The sequence below is a fragment of the Fukomys damarensis genome, unplaced genomic scaffold, assembly GCF_012274545.1.
Source record: "Fukomys damarensis isolate Sample0158 unplaced genomic scaffold, DMR_v1.0_HiC HiC_scaffold_18, whole genome shotgun sequence".
NCBI classification, from domain to species: Eukaryota; Metazoa; Chordata; class Mammalia; order Rodentia; family Bathyergidae; genus Fukomys; species Fukomys damarensis.
In genome coordinates, this window is record NW_022900930.1 from 48501382 (window position 1) to 48519431 (window position 18050).

The 18050-nt window shown below is 39.7% G+C and overlaps 1 protein-coding gene across 1 annotated transcript in view; it reads right to left on the minus strand.

Moving 5' to 3' along the window:
- Window positions 1–18050, minus strand: part of Kif13b (kinesin family member 13B) — a 132833-nt gene that overhangs the window by 89743 nt on the left and 25040 nt on the right. Inside the window, exons 2-5 of the mRNA XM_010625082.1 lie at window positions 7716–7728; window positions 4895–4955; window positions 3631–3723; window positions 2066–2246 (exon numbers count right to left, since the gene is read on the minus strand). Coding sequence (XP_010623384.1) covers window positions 2066–2246; window positions 3631–3723; window positions 4895–4925 — 305 coding nt within the window. The 5' untranslated portion in view covers window positions 4926–4955; window positions 7716–7728. The remainder of the gene's footprint in view (window positions 1–2065; window positions 2247–3630; window positions 3724–4894; window positions 4956–7715; window positions 7729–18050) is intronic.

The following is an 18050-nucleotide window of genomic DNA, read 5'->3' on the forward strand; positions in this document are numbered from 1 at the left end:
CATCCTCAAACAGGTGATCTCTTAACACCTGTATGAATGGCTATCACCTCACTTCTAACTGGATGAACTCCTACTCAGTGGAAAAACTCCACCATGGACTCGTGTGGCGTCATCCCTTTTACTCTGCGCAAAGGCACAACAGGGTGCACTGTGCTGTAACCTGCTCTGTTCACACCTTCAGTTCCTCCTCAGGTGAAGTGTGTACAGAAACACAAAGTGCCAACTCAGTCTCCCAGGAAGGCCTGTGATCATTATCTCTGTCGAAGAAAGCAGATGGCGGTGAGGAGCTGAGCTTGCTTTCTCTTGACTAAGCATCATCGAGATTCACAGCTGAGCCTGTCTTTCCCTGAGCATCATCAAAATCACAACCAAATGACCTCTCCCTTCTGTGCCTGCTGTGCTTTGCCTCAGCCCAGCTGGCTCTCTGATCTTCCCAATGCTGTGGTCACACCAGAAGCCAGGACACTGTGGGCAGTGGCATCTCTTATGGAGGTGGTCAGCGTGAGGCTGGGGAGTGCTGAGCCGTGCACCCCACCCTGCGCTGCCCAGACAGCAAACAATACAGTCAGGATGGGGAAGGTAACCCCAAGAAACCAAAGGGCAAGATGTCTGCTTATGCTTTCTTTGTGCAGACATGCAGGAAACATAAGAAAAACCAGAGGTCCGTTTTGCAGAATTTTCCAAGAAGGGCTCTAAGAGATGGAAGGCAGTATCTGGGAGAGAAACCTAAATTTGATGAAATGGCAAAGCAGGTGAAGTACACTATGATCTAGAAACACAGGATGTGGACCAGTTAAGGGAAGCAAGAGACAAGGCTCTAATGGCCCTAAAGGCCACTGTCTGGATTCTTCAGGTTTTGTCCAGAATTCCACCTAAGAGCAAATCTAAGAAGAGCAGCAGCTCCACTGGAGACATGGCAAGAAGCTGAGTGAGATGTGGAATAACTTAAGTGACAATGAACCATGCAAACCAGCCATGCATCACTGAGGTGAGGCGCAAGTAGGAGAAGGACACTACTGAGTACAAGTCTAAAGGAAAGTTTGCCGGCACAGAGGGTCCTGCTAACATTGTCCTCAAACAGTGGCAGAGAAGATGGACAAAATTAGGAGGAAAAGAGGTGGCAGAGGACGAGTAAAACTATTTATCTGTCTCCTTGTGAATATATTAGGGCAGGGAGCACTGTGACTGCCAGGTCTCTTATTCTGGATGTGTCTATTGCCCTCATTAGGTTTAATTACAAAATTTGATCACAGCCATCCTGTAGTCTCTCAAAATGCTCTAGAAATTGACAGCTGCTCACATGAAGTGGATATGGGTGTCCGGAGCACCCTGAAACTGTATCAAAGTTGTACACATTTCCAAACATTTTAAAAATGAAAAGCCGCCGCTCTCATGTTCTTCTAAAAAAAAAAAAAAAAAGGCAGCCGGGGACTGTGGTCATCATCTCTGACTCCTCTCTCCACTTCTGTAAAATCTAACTTGGGCACTTTGAACAGCTTTCCTCAGACACCTCCTGCTGTCCTTGTTAAGTTTAGTTACGCTGCAGGGTCAGAGCACTGGTTCTAGCCAACACTTTGAGCCACTTCTCCTTCACAGTTGATGCCAAAAAACTATGGGCAACTCTTCTTTTCTGAAAAGCTTTAAAATGAACTATCCTAAAGATCAGGTTTCCTAGCTTGATTACGCCTTCTCGCAATTCACATCCTGCAAACCAAATGCTGAATTCCACCTGAAATTTATTGGTAAAAGGGAAAACAAATTGTTTAATTTACTGCCAGCTATGCTGATGCTAAATGACTTCTTCTCCATACCTATTTCTGTCTGTGGCTTTGGGCGCATCAGTGAAGGGCAGCACAGTACAAGCACAAGCCTGCTCACTCCTCTTCCCTACTCTAAACGCCTCTCTCTAGGTCACAGGAAGCCACGCCATGCAACCAAAAATAAATCACAAAGACCACAACCAGACGGTTCTCTATTGGAGTTGAGTGTGAAAAATGCACTTATGCCAATTCATTACATTTGCATTACCCCAGAAAGCTAAAACAGTAAACCTCAGTCTTTTTACCCTTTGGGATCAAGAAGGTCTCGAACTTTTTCATTATAAATTTCCATGTAGGACACTTCTACTTTAAAACTCTGCTCTTCATTTTCCTCTTTTTGGGTTCGTTCAAAGAGTCCACTGCAGAGTCTTGGGATTAATCCAGGTTGATCAGCTGTGCCCATCATAGTGTAAGATTTTCCAGACCCTAAAAAATGGAAATCAGAGTTATTACTGTCTCTCTCAGAAATTTACATACATAATCCTCTTTCTGTTGCTTAAATTGCTAGCACTTAGCAAAATGCCCAAATTACACTAAGAAATGTTCCAAATATGAGAAGAAAAATACAGAAGCTTTCCATTGCAAATGTAAAAGTCAAAAGTAAACATATTTTAGAAAGAAAAAAAAAAACCCTTTAACCTTATTAAAAAAAAATTTAGAACTGAAAAGTAGATTTGAAAAGTTTCTAAAATAAACTGAAAAGATCTATATTATTAATACTATTGTGTCTGTTACCAAAGACTAATCATAGCACAAAATATACAGGTTCTCCCTATGGGCCCCAGAGCAAATCAACTCGCTACCATCTTACAACAGTGTGTGTGTGAACCATGAATAATCTCTTTGTAATATAAAATTATTTCCTCCATTATAATAGAAATACATATTAAAGAAAATTCAGGAAAACAGGAAAAAAATTAAATTACTATAATCTTATCATCTAAAAGCAGTAATGTTGACACAAGTGTAATACTTTCCTTTTTAAATAGAAGTATTTTTGCAAATATGCTTTTCACCACACAAGTTGTCACCCGATGCTTCATCAACATCACAGTACTAATGCACCATTTCCTATGTTCCAGGCTGGAAAGTGTGCACAAGTGATTTGTGTAGACAACCTTGCAACAAGGGCCTAACAGTACGCAAATTTTACAGAGGAGGAAACTGAGGGCAGAGAGCTCTGGCAGGAAGTTGTAGGGGCAGCAGTGGAGCTGGCATGGTCTGGCTCTGGGGTTTCTGTTCTTTTAACCACTATATATAACGCTTCTTAAACCATCAAAAGCATTGTTCTGCGAAGAGCAGTTTGCAGTTGAACATATGATACACTCTTATAAAAGTAGTTCATGCCACCTGCCTTGCAAGCGCAAGGACCCGAGTTCAATCCCCAGTACCAAAAAAAAAAAAAGTAGCTAATTCACTTTAAGTAGATTTTCTTTCCCGAACCAAAAGGCTATCAATCACAACCAGTAAGATATTACCAAGTTATTCTTGTTGGCATTTCTTCTGTTAAGCTTCTTAGAGACTATGACACACAGGCATAACTAGCCACACATTCAAGTCACAGCTCTGTAATGTAGCAAAAAAAATGTGACACAACGAGTGCTGTGTGAGAAGATCAGTAACGAAACAGGACCCTGATCCTAATTTTATTACACTCATTTAAAAAAATCTTTATGGCCTAATTTCATCATCTATAGTACTTCTTGAAAAGGTAAATAATAAACCAGCAATGTTACTCAGTAATCATGGTTCTGTTTTCTCTTTCATGAAAAGATATTTGCTCATGTGCATCCACAGTATTTAACATTACCTGTTTGTCCGTAGGCAAAGATGCACGCATTGTAGCCATCAAAAGCATTCTGAAGGATATTCTCCCCAAGGCACTTGAAAACATCATCTTGACCTGACATTTCGAAAGGATGTTTTAAGGCAAAACCATGAATGAACAATTCAAACCAATCAAATAACAAAAATCTCAAAATGTATAACCAGCTTATTTATCTCCAAACATGATTTTTAAATTTAATAAATACTTCTAAAGGCTGATGTAACCTTCAAGTTATTTCTATTTAGCACATGAGGAAAAAAAATCAGTAAAGTGTCCCTTTAATGCACACTTGGACACATAGTTGAATAACAAACACCGACCAAGAAGTGCCCGCAATGCAAAGAGCCCATGGGCTGCTTATTGTATACAGCGTGATTATAAATAGCAAAACTATATTTGGGACCTAGGTGTGCCTAGATTTAGCTACATACCACTCAGGCAATCCCTTTATCAAACAGCCATAGTATTAATCTCTCTCATAATAGAAGTCAAGAAAATATGATGCTCAATATTTAAAAGGCAGTCCAGGTGTGGCGGTGCATGCCTGTAGTTCTAGCTACTTGGGAGGCTGAGGTGAGAGAATCACTTAAGCCTAGGAGTTCAAACCCAACCTGAGCCAGACAGTGAAACCTGGCCTCACAAAAAAAGAAAGACAGGCAGACAGAAAAAACAGAATTGCTTAGAAACAAATGACATAAGCATAAGGAAATAAAAGCCTATCAGTGTAGTCCTGACTCCGTGAAATGGGGCTTGAAGTAGTTAGAGTTGACGACAGTGACTGGACAGACTTCCAGAGCACAGACAACATCTGGAGAGAAGATGGTCTGTCCCACTCCATTACAGAGAGAAAACAGTGGCTCTGCCAGGTGCAGCAATTTCCTGGACGTCAAAGGAGTGCTGAGGAGCAAAAGCCAGGCTGTCTAGGATTCCTTCTCTCCTGGCCACTGCACTTCTTCCTTCCACCAGCAGCCTTCTCCAGACCACACTGCTAGCACCTCAGGGAACCTCAGGGAAACTCAGGGAAACTCAGGGCCTCCCATGTGCTGCTGGTCTACGTGAGACCTGGAGACGTGTGTGAGACCAGCTCCACTGGGCACCATAGTCACCTAATTTTATTCACTCATACCAAGATTTCTGTAGGTTTCTAAAGTCATATGCAATTAAACCCTAATAGCGTATGAAGAATACACCAAACCATCTTCTCTGTACCACCAATAGTGTCACTGATAGGACCCCGTGCTGTTACCTGCATACTTTTCTCGGACAGACTCGTCCATGGACCAGAAACAATGATCGTAAGCAAACACCTGTGAAAAGTGAACATAACAGTGTTAATAACTCTTGATAGAATCACTCATAACATGTAGTTAAAACAACTTACTGTCACATAACAGGGACTAGCTATTTTTGCACAAGAATTATAACTACTAAGCACCCTATGAGTGATACAGATTTCTATTTCACACAGAAAACTATTTGTAAAGTTAAGTGGAAAATTTACAAAACAATATGCATAATGCAATGGCTATTATACACATAGTTATTAATATAAAGTTTATTTTAATTTAATATAAAGTTTATAATGATATCAGTGGTCCTTGTTTTCTTATGCTTTTGTAAATTTTCTATATTTTTATTTTTATGATCAAGGAAAATAATGATTCTATCATAAAATTTAAGAGGTTTAAAACCGCATGTAGAAGATAACGATATCAGATTTTAAAAATAAATAACACACCAAATTCAACACTGTATAGATTTTAAGAATCTAGAAGACTCAGTGACAAGAAAATGATCATGTTAATGACCAAATTATGTACATCTGGAATATGACTCCACATTTGTACTAAAATCTACATGAAAGACAAAATGTACATAGTCTGACTAAAAAGTGGAAGAACCTACATTAAAAAGGTTACTTAGGGGACAAAAATAGATGATACCTATCTTGATCTTCTGCCTCAGCATCACTTTCTAAAATATGTGCATGGTGGGCCAGGGATTTAGCTCAGTGGTTCCACCACCTGCCTTGCAAGCGCAAGGACCCACATTCGATCCCCGGTTCCAAAAAATAAAAATAAAAAATAAAATTTGTACATGGTTCTTTTGCAATCTTTTAAAAGTTTTGCTTCACTAATGGTATCTTTTTTCGTTTGTTTGTTTTTGTTTTGTTTGTTATGGACATCAAACTCCAGTCCTTGTGCCACATGTGTAAACTTATCAGAAATCAGGTCTGCAAGGCACTCTCCTCTCCATATTATCAGGTTTTTCCTCGTCTTCTGGTTGAGAATTTAACCACCAGATTTCTTACAAGTCCAATAGAAAAGCTATCACTAAGGTAACCAGAGCAATACCTGAGACCACATGTAGGCCCTGTTCAACAGAAACAGGCACAAAGGAGCGGAAGCTGACAGCCAGCTGGTCAGGTAGCTGGACGCGAACCTGCTGTTGGGCCGACTGTCCAGCTGTACACCAGGCCAGACAGGCTCTGCTCTTGAATCATAGTAGTCCCCTTCCCATAGAGAATATGCTCTAAATCCAAGAATCTTAAAACCACTTAAAAGCATGGATAGTACTGAACCTTACAGATACTGTCTTTTTCCTATCCATAGAAACCTAAAGTAAAGTTTAACCTACAAAGTAGGCACAATACGAGATTAACAATCCAAAACAAAATAGAACAGCTGTGACAATATACTGCAATAATTAAAGCTATGTGTATGTGGTTTCTTCCTCTCAAAATATCTACTGAAATCCGATGAAGCTCGCCTCTAATAACTGAAACCACAGGCAGGTGACAACCCCTTGGTAGGAAGGGACCACAACAGCTGGGCACAAAGCTGGGAGCTAAGTAACACTTGGGTCTCATTTATTAATGACACTAAACAGTCCTCTTTAAATTTGATAAATTTTGTATATTATTATAGGGCTCTTCCAGCCAAAGACTTCATAAAGCGGACAAGCCTTTTTCTTTCTAAATATTTTTGAAAAAAACAACTTTTTTCAAGTAACAGACTAAATACACATTCACAGTAAGAAACGCAAGTATGCATTAAGTAAATTATCAAGACCGCCTCATCTGCCAAGTACATCTCTCCCTAGAGGTAACCATTGTTTTGGGGCTGTGGCTTCTCCATCATTTTCGCCCTCATATTCTCCCTAAACACAGAGATACTTGAATTAATACAGCACAGACAGTTTTTACATAGTCATGAAATAGTTCTCTTTTGCTCCAATCTCCAGCTTCTGCTCCAACAAAAAATAAAACAAAAATAACAAAGCACCTTCTACTTGGGAAAGATGAGGGAAATTTTACAAATATAAAGAAATCAGTGGCATATTCAACTATCTTTTAAGTCATTCAGAGTTTCAGGGTCGGCTTTAGCTCAAGCGATTACTTCCTCACACCAGACTTCTCCTATATCCAAAGTTTCAAAGAACAGGTCTATCTATATTTTAGTAATAACAACAGAGAAGAGAATTACAATTCAACCACGGCCTCTAAAACAAAACAAAACTCAAACATTTAGATAAAACTGAATTTCCTGGAAGTTCCAAGTAACTTCAGAGAACGGTCAATTGAAAAACAGCCCTTGTGCCTGCATCAGCACACTCATCCGCCCCCTGGCAGTCAGGGAACTGCTCCCCACCCCTCAGAAGTTGCCTTAGGATAGGGGCTCAAATCCAAGCTGGGGCACCACAGGTTTCTGAGGGCCTGGCACTGCCTTCCCAGCTGTCCCGGGAGCCAGGAGGATGAGTCAGCCGGCCACGGTGTGACCACACTTTGGAACTACCAGTTTTGCACCAAACTATGGCACACAAGGAATCTGTTGCAGTTGCTAGGAGACCGGGCAGAACTGGGCAGAGTGCAAACAGCTCCCCTAAACCCCTGGCCCCTCCTATGACAATCAGCAGCTTCGAGTCTGAGGGAAGGCCGGAAGCTTGCATGACTTTTATAAGCGAGCAGACAGAAACTGTTTTCAGTTTTGAGGGAAAACCTTCCAGTACTTCAAGCTTGCACAACAGAAGACCTTCACAAGTGCCATCTAATGAACCAAACTGCTTACCTTCGCCTGGCCTCTGCGTTCCCAAAAGAGATGTCGCCATGGATATGAAAGAAAATAAAGTTTAAAAATACTTTAGAAAACCCTTTTTGAAAGGTAAAAAGACAATAAACATGATGTAAAATTACAATAAGGAAACAAAATATTACCTGTGAAACCAAATAGTAACTGAAAGGCAAATTAATGTCAATTAGCTATTAGGGTAAGGTGCTCATTTTAAAAACTAACTTGTGTCTCTCCCATAGAAGAAAGATTCTCTGAACACTGGATAATTTCAAAATCCCTATATTTCCGCCTTGTATTTTTTTGTCCTTATCTATGGCTTATAATTACTTGGTTTAAAAACCTTTACTTCCTACATCTGATTTCACTTCAAGTTTTCTCTGCTTATCAGCCTTATCTGTACAGACGCTTCTATTAAAAAAATTCTGTTCTGCCTAAGGAAAAAGGCTAAAGAGACAACGCATTCCTTCTAGTGACTGACTGCTTACTGAATTACTCATTACTCACAGCTCTGTACTTACCTGAGCCTTCCACCCTCCTCCCCATCTTCCCTCTGAAACTGCCACTCGCTTCCTCCTCCCAAGTACAGGAACACAGCTTTGTGCAGCCCAGAGTAGTTCTAGATAATCTCAAAATTAGAAAGAAGTTGTGTCTGGGTGTTACAGATCTGTATATATAATAATAGTTAACTTTATAAGGACTTACAAATGAATCTGATGCTGGCAATAAAACGGGGAGGAGGTGGAAGGGAAGGGAGAAAAAGAAGAACTGAGATGCGTTATGTACATGTACCAATTCCCCATGATAAATGCAATCACTACGTACACAAACATGTATTAATAAAAATATAAAATGTTTCAAAAAGAAAAAAGGTGTGAGAAAAGTACAAAGGACTCCCACAGACTCTTCACCAACTGTTCATGTTGCCACATGTACTTTAATTGTCCCCTCCTTCCCCTCTATAAAAATAAAACACATATGACACATATTGTACTTTCTGAACCACTTGGAAGTTACAGAAATGCCCCTTCTACCCTAAACATTTCAGTGTTTAATTCCTAAAAATAATAATGCTCACTTCCACAATCATAGGATAATATCAAAATCAGACAAGAATAAAGGAAAGCATTTTTGATACTGGAATCAAATAGGAACAATAACTGATGTTTCTCAGAGAACCAAAATGCCCCAACTACAGCCTGAAACTTTAAAGCAAACTGTACATGCAAGTGTTGCCTTCCAATCGTCTATACAGCTTCTAATCCCTTCATTGCATAAACAAGAAATTTACATTTCGGTCGTCGGGGATGTAGAGAGGCACCATGCCTGCCAGGAAAGTTGAAGGTCCTGAGTTTGATTCTCGGTATGGCAAAAAACACTTTTAAATTAATTAACATTTATCTGTACCAAGTGATTTCAGGTAAGAACATGAAAAATCACAGAAAGTTAGCACACGAGTGACACATGCCTGACAGATTTGGGATTAACATCCTATGTGGCTGATTCATAAAAGAAAATAATTTCTCTGCAATAAGAGACATGTAAAACTTCCTGATAAAAAGACTCGCGATCTGGGTAGATATTACTAACATATGCTACCATCTTTTTATACATCTTCATAAGCAAAGCAGATTCTCCTCGGCTGTGGGCAGCTTAGTCAAAAGCCCAGCTTCAGGTAAGAAGAGAAGCAGGAAGTGTGAAATGACCACAGCAGGACAAGTGCAAGGGACACTGCCTCATTCAAGTCTCACAATAGCTCTGCAAGATGCTATTGTGATTTTAGTTTTACAAATAAAACCCACAGCTCAGAAAAACTAAATACCATGTAACACGCTAACAACCAGGCATCAACCTGAGATGCAAAATAAGGTCTTTAGACTCCCCGCTCTCCGATCCTTCCCCCTCCCACGCTGGTCATGGACTTAAGGACCCATGAGTCACACGTTAACAACTGCTCCTGCTAACAAACATTTCTCAATGTATTAATTTCCTCCATTCTAATTATTACCCAATACACACTGTACCCAGTACAGGCATGTTGGCTGTTGTACGTTTATATTCACCATGTACTGTGTATGAAAACTCCAGATCGTCTTCTAATTTAAAGAAGATATTTATATATTTCAAGTTTTCATATTTTATACAGTAATAAGCTCCTAACCGATAATAGACAAATGTGAAATTCAACAATGTATGACACATTACAGAAGAATCTATGGGACTAATATGAATTCAGATCAGCATAAAAGAAACAGAAACAAACCAGGACATTAATTACAGAGTTTAAATTCCCAGGTAGGGATGCTGATAGCTACCACGGTAAAGCTCAAATGACCTGTATAGCCATGGGACACTCAAAGATGTAATTATACCTCTACAAATAAATAAGTTCATTAATTAATTAAACAAAACCCTGTCAGAGTGTATTTGTGATTCAATACAGCCATGTATCACTGAACCCAAGATTTCTTATTGAGAAACCTCAGCTATCCAGATCACTGTGCAGATTCAGGAAGCAAAGAAACCCAGCTCCTGACCAATCAAAAGAGATGTTGCAAAGCAGCTGTATTACAGTCTTAACGCCTCAGCTGTGCTGAATTATTTTTCCTGTTGTTATTGCTTAACTTCATTTTGAAATGCTTTCAGACATAAAAAAAAAAAAAGTTCCAAAAACAGTGCAAACAATTCCTGGACACCCTTCACCAAGCTTCCCCAAACGATGCCTTACATAACCAATTACAACAATGACCAAGCCTGGAAATTAACCATCAACACACTATTTATTAAAAATTTACAGTCAACTTTATCTGAACTTTGCCAGCTGCCCCTATCCACATCCTTTTTCTGGTTCAGGACCATGCACCGCCTGTAGCTGTCACGCCTCCCCCAGTCCAGAACAGTTTGTCTCATGGAGAGTACTGGCCACTTCCTTTGTAGAGTATCCCACAATCTGGGTTTGCCTAAGGCTTCCCAGTGATTAAATTCGGGCTCTACATTTTGGCAAGCATAACAAAAGTAATGCTGTGCCCTTTTTGGTGTATCTTGCTAGAAGGCAGATGATGGCCATGTCTCAATTCTGAGCAAGTGACTTCTGATCACTTGGTTATGGTTGTAACTGGTGTATTTCCCAGTGTGACATGGCTGTTTTTCTCTTTGTAACTCATAAGCGCTTTGTAGAGAAGATTTCAAGACTGAGTAAATGACTGGTATCTCATCAGACTTTCTCCTATAAATTTTAGCATTCATTTATGGTGCCTGCAGTGCCTAAGGTCTCCCAAATGGTGACTGCAAGATGGAAATGTGAACAGCTCATGTGGATCGAAATGGATGGAGGTTTTTAGAAAAGGATACAATAAATGATACTGCTCTGTAGTTAGAATAAGAATTGTTATCTATGAATAAGCTACTCTCTTATACCCCTTTTCATGATCCACTTTCCATTTAAATAATACAGTAAATCACACCATAAAAATAAATCAAATTATACTCCTAATCTCTATAATGCCAAAATATGAAGAAAAAAATTTAGTGATGACTTTAATAAGTTGATGATCATTAGACATTTTTTATTTATACTTCTGACCCTTACAAAAATAAAACTGATATTGGGTCTTGCTATGGTTTAGATATTAAGTGTGGCCTCAAAACTCATGTTGAGGGCTTGATCCCCAGTGCAGCAATATTCAGAGGTGAGGACTAGAAAGGTACTGGGTCATACCGGGACCAAGGCCATTAGCGGCTTATTGCGGAGACAAGGTCCCAGCTGAATGGGTTGTTAAGAGGCGGGGCTGGGCTGTAAGAAGTAGGCCACTGGGATTTGCCTTTTCAGGGTGTGTCTTTTCTTGGTCTCTTCCTGCTCACTCCCCCTTCCTGGCTGCCATGAGGTGAACACCTCTCCTCAGCCAAACTCATCTTCCTTGATGTTTCTGCCTTGGAGCCAACAGACTACTGACTGAAACCAGGAGTCCAAATAAATCCTTTCTCCTCTAAATTACAGTTCTTGGGTGTGGTGTCCAGCAACAGAAAGGTGACTAACAGAGGTCCAAAAACAGAACACCCAGGATTGCGTATGTATAAAACAGAAAGCAGTGTCAGTGAAATGATGAGGTATGAATCAGTTACTGCTGTCACACACCAAAATCAAACCATTAAATACAAACCATCACCATGGAATGCATCCACTCCCTACTAAAATCCTGAAGGGAGGTACAGCCTACTAAGATCCTGAATTTTGAGGAAAATATAATGCAAATTAACTAGTTCCTTTGGGATCTCGGTTTACTGTAAAGAAAACATGAAAGAACTGGGGGAGAGAGCCTGAGTAACAAATGGTCATTTTATTTTAACTTTATTTTTACATACCTGTCATACTGATCATATTTATTACAGGAAATTCGTACATATACATATCGTGATTCTTTTTTCCCCATCTCCCTCCTCTCCTTTCAATCCTTCTTCTCCTCATCAATTTACAGAAGCTTTGATTCCATTTTTCTTTCTATTCTTTCTTTTTTCCTTTTCTTTTCCTTCGTATTGTCCTGCCCCCTCCCATGTTTCCCTTCCCATTCGAATATGTTCTTCCTATTCCCCAATATCTGTCCTTTATTTTGCTCCTGATTTATCCTTTCAGGTTCTCACACAAGAGAAACAATGGAACATTTAAACTTGTATGCGTGATTTATTTCAATTAAGATTATGGCCTCAAGATGCATCCATTTTTCTACAAATGGCTAAAGTTTATCCTTCTTTATGGCAGAGTAGTACTCCATTATATACAAATACCACATGCTCTTTATCCATGCATCTTGGATAGGCATGTGGGCTCCAAGATTTAGCTATTATAAATTGTGCTGTTATAAACATGGGTATCCATGTATCACTGGGGTATGACTATTAACTCTTTCTGGAAGATACCCAGGAGAAGAACAGCTAGGTCAAATGGAACCTCTTGTTTGGGTTTTTTGAAGAATTTCCATATTGATTTCCACAGTGTTTGTACCAGTTTATACAACTTCCAGCAATGAAGAAGAGTTTTTCCCCACAGCCTGTCCAGCATTTGTTACTGTTGATTTTTTAATGATAGCCATTCTTTCTGGAGATGGAATCTCAGTGCTGTTTTTATTTGCTTTTCTCAAATGACCAATGATGTTGAGATAGAATAGGTAAAACTCTTGAAGACATAGGTGTAAGCAAATATTTTATGAACTAAACCTCAGTTACACATGAAATATTACAAAGAATCAACAACTGGGATCACATCAAATTAAAAGCATTTGCACAGCAAGAGAAACCACCAACAGAGTGAACAGTCAATCCACAAAGTGGTAAAAAAAATTCTACCACCTACTCCTCAAAAAACTAACATCTAGACTATATAAAGAACTCCGAAAAATCAGATCCCCCAAATTTAAAGACCCAACCCAAAAGTGCACACCTGAAATGAATAGGCATCTATCAGATGAAGAAGTACAAACAGCACATAAATACATGAAAATATGCTCAACATCACTGGTCACTCCACCAACTAGATATTTTAAATCCACAGTCATCCGAGAGAGTGTCCAGAACACCTGAACTCATCCCATCCCAAAATACTCCTGTTTTAGAAGTCATAATAAATACCACAAAGTTAATGATGTCAGCCACAGAACCTTGCTACATGTTCCACTTCCCTATTATATCAATATTAGCTAAGTGGCTACACAGAGGTACCACAGTTCACACAAACTTAATTCATTCCACAATGATGGAAAGATGGCCACATTCATGTTTGTGTGGAGAAGGTGGCCACAGTTATCAATCAAAGCCGAATTTACAAACAAAAACAAAATTTTGTCAAACACTTGTTTGCAAAACAAATTATTTACAAGCAAAAGCGTTCATGAACCGAAGTATCATCTGTACTTATTATCATATGGCTTGATTATAGTTTGACCTATGTTGTACCCACATTGTGACTTTGTTGTATAAATTACCCCTGATAAAGTACCTTGGTGGCAACCCTCTCAGGATGACTCTTAGAAGCTATCTCTTAATAAACTTTTCCTATTCTTAAAAAAATAAAAATACAAACAATCATCTTTCATTCTAGAAATTCAGGTTGCTGAAATCTTCACAATTAGAAACACTGATAATCTCCATTTTAACAAGATTCTGCTCCAACCCAGTCTATAATCTATAACAAGATTCCATGCCAAGCCAATCTAAAAAGGATGCATCTATCACAAAGAGCTTATTCTAATTCAGCCACGCTACGTAATGATATTGTTGCTTTTTCGTACTTAGCTGGCGGTACCAGCAACCAAACAACAATCTGTGTGGTGATCGTTATTTTTTTCTTTGTTACACTCTCCCAATGTGCTTTCCACATTAGAGATAGGACTGACCTAACCAAAAATCTATACAACAGCTGGACTCCCAAAAGCAGCTCTCAACTTTTGCTTATCTAGCTAGCTCTTGGTGAGAAGTTACTGATACATAAAAAGCCTCATCCATTTATTTCTGCAACATCTGGACTACTTGGTTCAACCTGAAGTATAACAACATCATCCCTGACAGAGAGTGTGTTTGGAGAACACCACTCCAGAGGTAGAGAGGTGGGAGAACTCTACTAGTGAAAGACTAACCCAAATGGGATTGAACCCAGGGTCTTCAAACTGAGCTAATCCCCAGCCTTTTAATTTTTCCCTAAATTGCTAAATTCCCCAGGTTGGGCTTGAAATCGTGATCTTCCTGCTTCAGCCTTCCAGAATGCTGGGATTATAAGTGTTCACCACCATGCCCAGCTGACATAAACCTTTTTATATATTTGTCATCTTAGGGATGCTGTGAGCCTCTCCTTAATTTGTCTGAGAGTCCAACACAAGGCTCTCTGCTTGCTCAGCAAATATTTCCCGAGCTCTTTAGGTGACCTTCCCTGTGTAGCATACATTTCTCCAACTCCATCTTGCATCTTTCTCTCCCCAAAACAAAGTTTTTCTTTTTTTATAGAAATATTTTATTTATTGGTTTTTTTAGATAGGGTCTCACTACATAGTTCAGGTTGGCCGTGAACTCCCCTTGTACCTCAGGCTGGCCTCAAACTCGAGGTAGTCCTCCTGCCTCAGCCTCCCTCCCAAGTGCTGGGATCACAGGCATGTGCCACCACACCTGGCAATTTTTTCTAACTGGTCTGGCGTATCCAAGTCGCACCAGGACTTTTTTCCTGCCTTGAACGCTTCACGTTAACTTCTATTCATTTATCATATCTCAGCTTAATCATTATTTCCCCAGTTGTATCTCTCTTAAGTGTCCCTTACATAACTCTCAGTCACAGTATTGCGCACAGAACACAGAATAAAACAATGTATCGCCTCCTTTCTAATATCACCTCAAAACAATAAAACAAACAAGAATCAGAAATACAAACTCTACGTTCAATGAAACCAGGAACTATAACTGAAGCATATGACATGAAGATGGAATATTGCCACAGACTACAAAGAAAAATAAAGAAAAGAAAAAGACCAGTAAAGAGTGGTGCAAAGCATTCTCCCAGAAGGTGGAGGAAGAAGGGACCTAAAAAATGGAAGGAACTGAAAAGGAGTAGATGGCCTTCCATTACTAATGGTCCTCTTAACCATTAGTCACTGCCCCGATACAGTCCTTGGAGAAACTTCTATAAATCAAGGAAACAGTTTAGAAACTCTCTTCTACTGGAAACTTCCACTCACACAAACCACACGTGGTCGAGAATAGAGGAGCATCCAAAGTCTGTAACTAATGAACCACAGCTCAAGTATTTCACAACTCTGTAACTTTAGAAATATGAAAAGCCTACTCTAGAAATTTGCTAACTTCAAACTGTCTTGCGGAGGAGCAGAATCACTTGACTCAGTCAGTCACTTACAAATCACCTGCCTTTTCTACTCTGCCAAACATGTCAGCACAAAGAGCTTTTATCGTACATTCTCATTATAGAATGTTTAAATTTGGCCAAAGAATACGGATTCATTTGTAGGGCTTCCTATAAAACATAAATCACGTTAACAGAGTAACATATATTCATTTCAATAATTAATGATTAAAATCACTGCAAAGGTATATACAGACACTAGGATATACTATTAAAACATTCTTAGCCAGGCATGGTGGCTCACGCCTGTAATCCTAGCACTTGGGAGGCTGAGGCAGGAGGATCGCTGTGAGTTCGAGACCAGCCTGGGCTACACAATGAGTTCCAGATCAGTCTCAACTGCATAGTGAGACCCTGTCTCAAAAAAACAAAACAAAACAAAACAAAAAAATTCCTAGACTCCAAGAATAGAAAAGTCTAATTTTTACTTCTCCCGGCATTTGTGGTTTCTAACTGTATGAATTTTCCTGTTACATTTCGATATTTTTTTCTTGACTGAACTGCATTTATCTGGAAGCACTTTTCACTGAGTGAATAAACTAACTGGCCCCAGCCCCACCCTTTCTACACTTCAGTTTCCAAGCCACAGGCCCAGTACAGCCTAGGGATGCACTGTGTTTAGTCCTCACAGTACTGTGTTAGCCAACAGTGGAAAATTAGAAAGCTTCTCCTGAAATCTGAACGTCCAGGTAGCCTAAGCTCCCACAGAGCAACCACTGCTGCATCCGAACCACTGCCTCACAGCAGGCCCTGCAGGCAGCCGGTTTCACAGTCATGCTATAGAAAGTGGGGGGGAGTTTTCTTCAGACTTGAAGAAAATACAAAGGCTCACAAATTCATACTAACAAAGACAACACTTCTAAGCTCAAGGCCTAAGACTGACACAGGCATCACAGGCATTATCAGGACCATGCTATAGGCTGTACCCTCTCCTTTAAACAGTATGATCCACATTACAATTCCAACACATACTCCTGGCTACAAAACCCTCAACAAGGTCTCTTAAGCATGGCACTCACAGAGGCAATGTCACCAGAATTAGGAGCTGAGAAATCAAATTAAAGTTGAAGCCACTGTCTTCAGTATAAGCAGCAATAGGTCTAGAATCCAGACTCAAGTGGACAAGCCTGGGAATATCAAAGGGAAAACACTGGCGCAGGGGACGCGCCTGGCGCACAGGCCTGCACCCACAGCGAGCATGCCACGCCGTCATCAGTGTGGCTGCGTTTCATGATGCAAGCAAGGCTGGCTGTGGTCTCATCCCGGTACCAGGTTGAGAAAAACTTCAATTGCTAGCTCATTGTTATAATTACTCCCCAAATTCATTGCTCAGCAAAAATTTCCTTAGGTTCGTGGAGTAAATATCCAATTTCCAAGCATTTCCCACCATTCACTTTCCCCTTCACAAGGAAAGCGCTTATTCAGGGAAGGCCTCTGCTTAGCCCTTTCCTGAAATGTGGTTTGCATCTTCCTAATGTGTCTCAAACCCATCTCCTCTTTTTCTTTCTCACAGTTATTTGGTCAGCAAATATTTACTATGTGTAGCATGTGCCAGGGACCAAACTAAGCCCTAGGGAACCTGCCTTGAATAATCAGCCAAATCTCAGGCCTGGAGACGCTGAAACACATTTGACACTCAGGCCAACCTTTTCTGGACCAGGCTCGTTTTATATTAGTTTATTTTAGTAAATTATTCTTTGATTGTTATTGCTTATACTAGATTACTCAACACATGCTCTTCAAGAATTACACTAAAGTTTTCAGTGTAGAGGTCTTTTGCTTCTTTTGTTAGATTGATTCCCAGATACTTCATTTTTTTGGGTGTTATTGTGAAAGGAATTGTTTCCCTAATTTCTTTCTCAGTGAGTCTGTTATTTGTGTACAAGAAGGCTATTGATTTTTGGGTGTTGACCTTGTATCCAGCTACTCTGCCAAAAGTGTCAATTAAGTTGAGAAGTCTTTTGGTGGAGTTTTTTGGGTCTTCAATGTAGAGTATCATATCATCAGCAAATAAAACAGCCCATCTGCCCATCAATTGGAAACTGGATAAAGAAGATGTGGTTTTCCTATAAAATGGAATACTACTCAACCATAAAGAATGAGAAAGTAGATTCATTCAGAGTCAAATGGGTACATTTTGAGGATATACTTCTAAGTAAAATAAATAAGGCACACATATATAAATACTGAATAGTATCTCTGGTGTGAAAAACTAAAATAGTACTCAAGATCCCAATGGGACAATTAGCAAATAGGAAGAAAAGGACCAAAGGTGTAGGGACAGTGAGAAGGATAGGGAAGGGGGAATAAGGGAAAAGGAAAAAAATATGAGAAAATGTAAAAATGGAATTAAAGTGTTTGAAGGGGGGGAGAGGAGGGGAGGGTGAAGGGAGGGTGGGGACAAGGGGAAGAAATGAGAACTAAGACCTGGCATGTAAAGG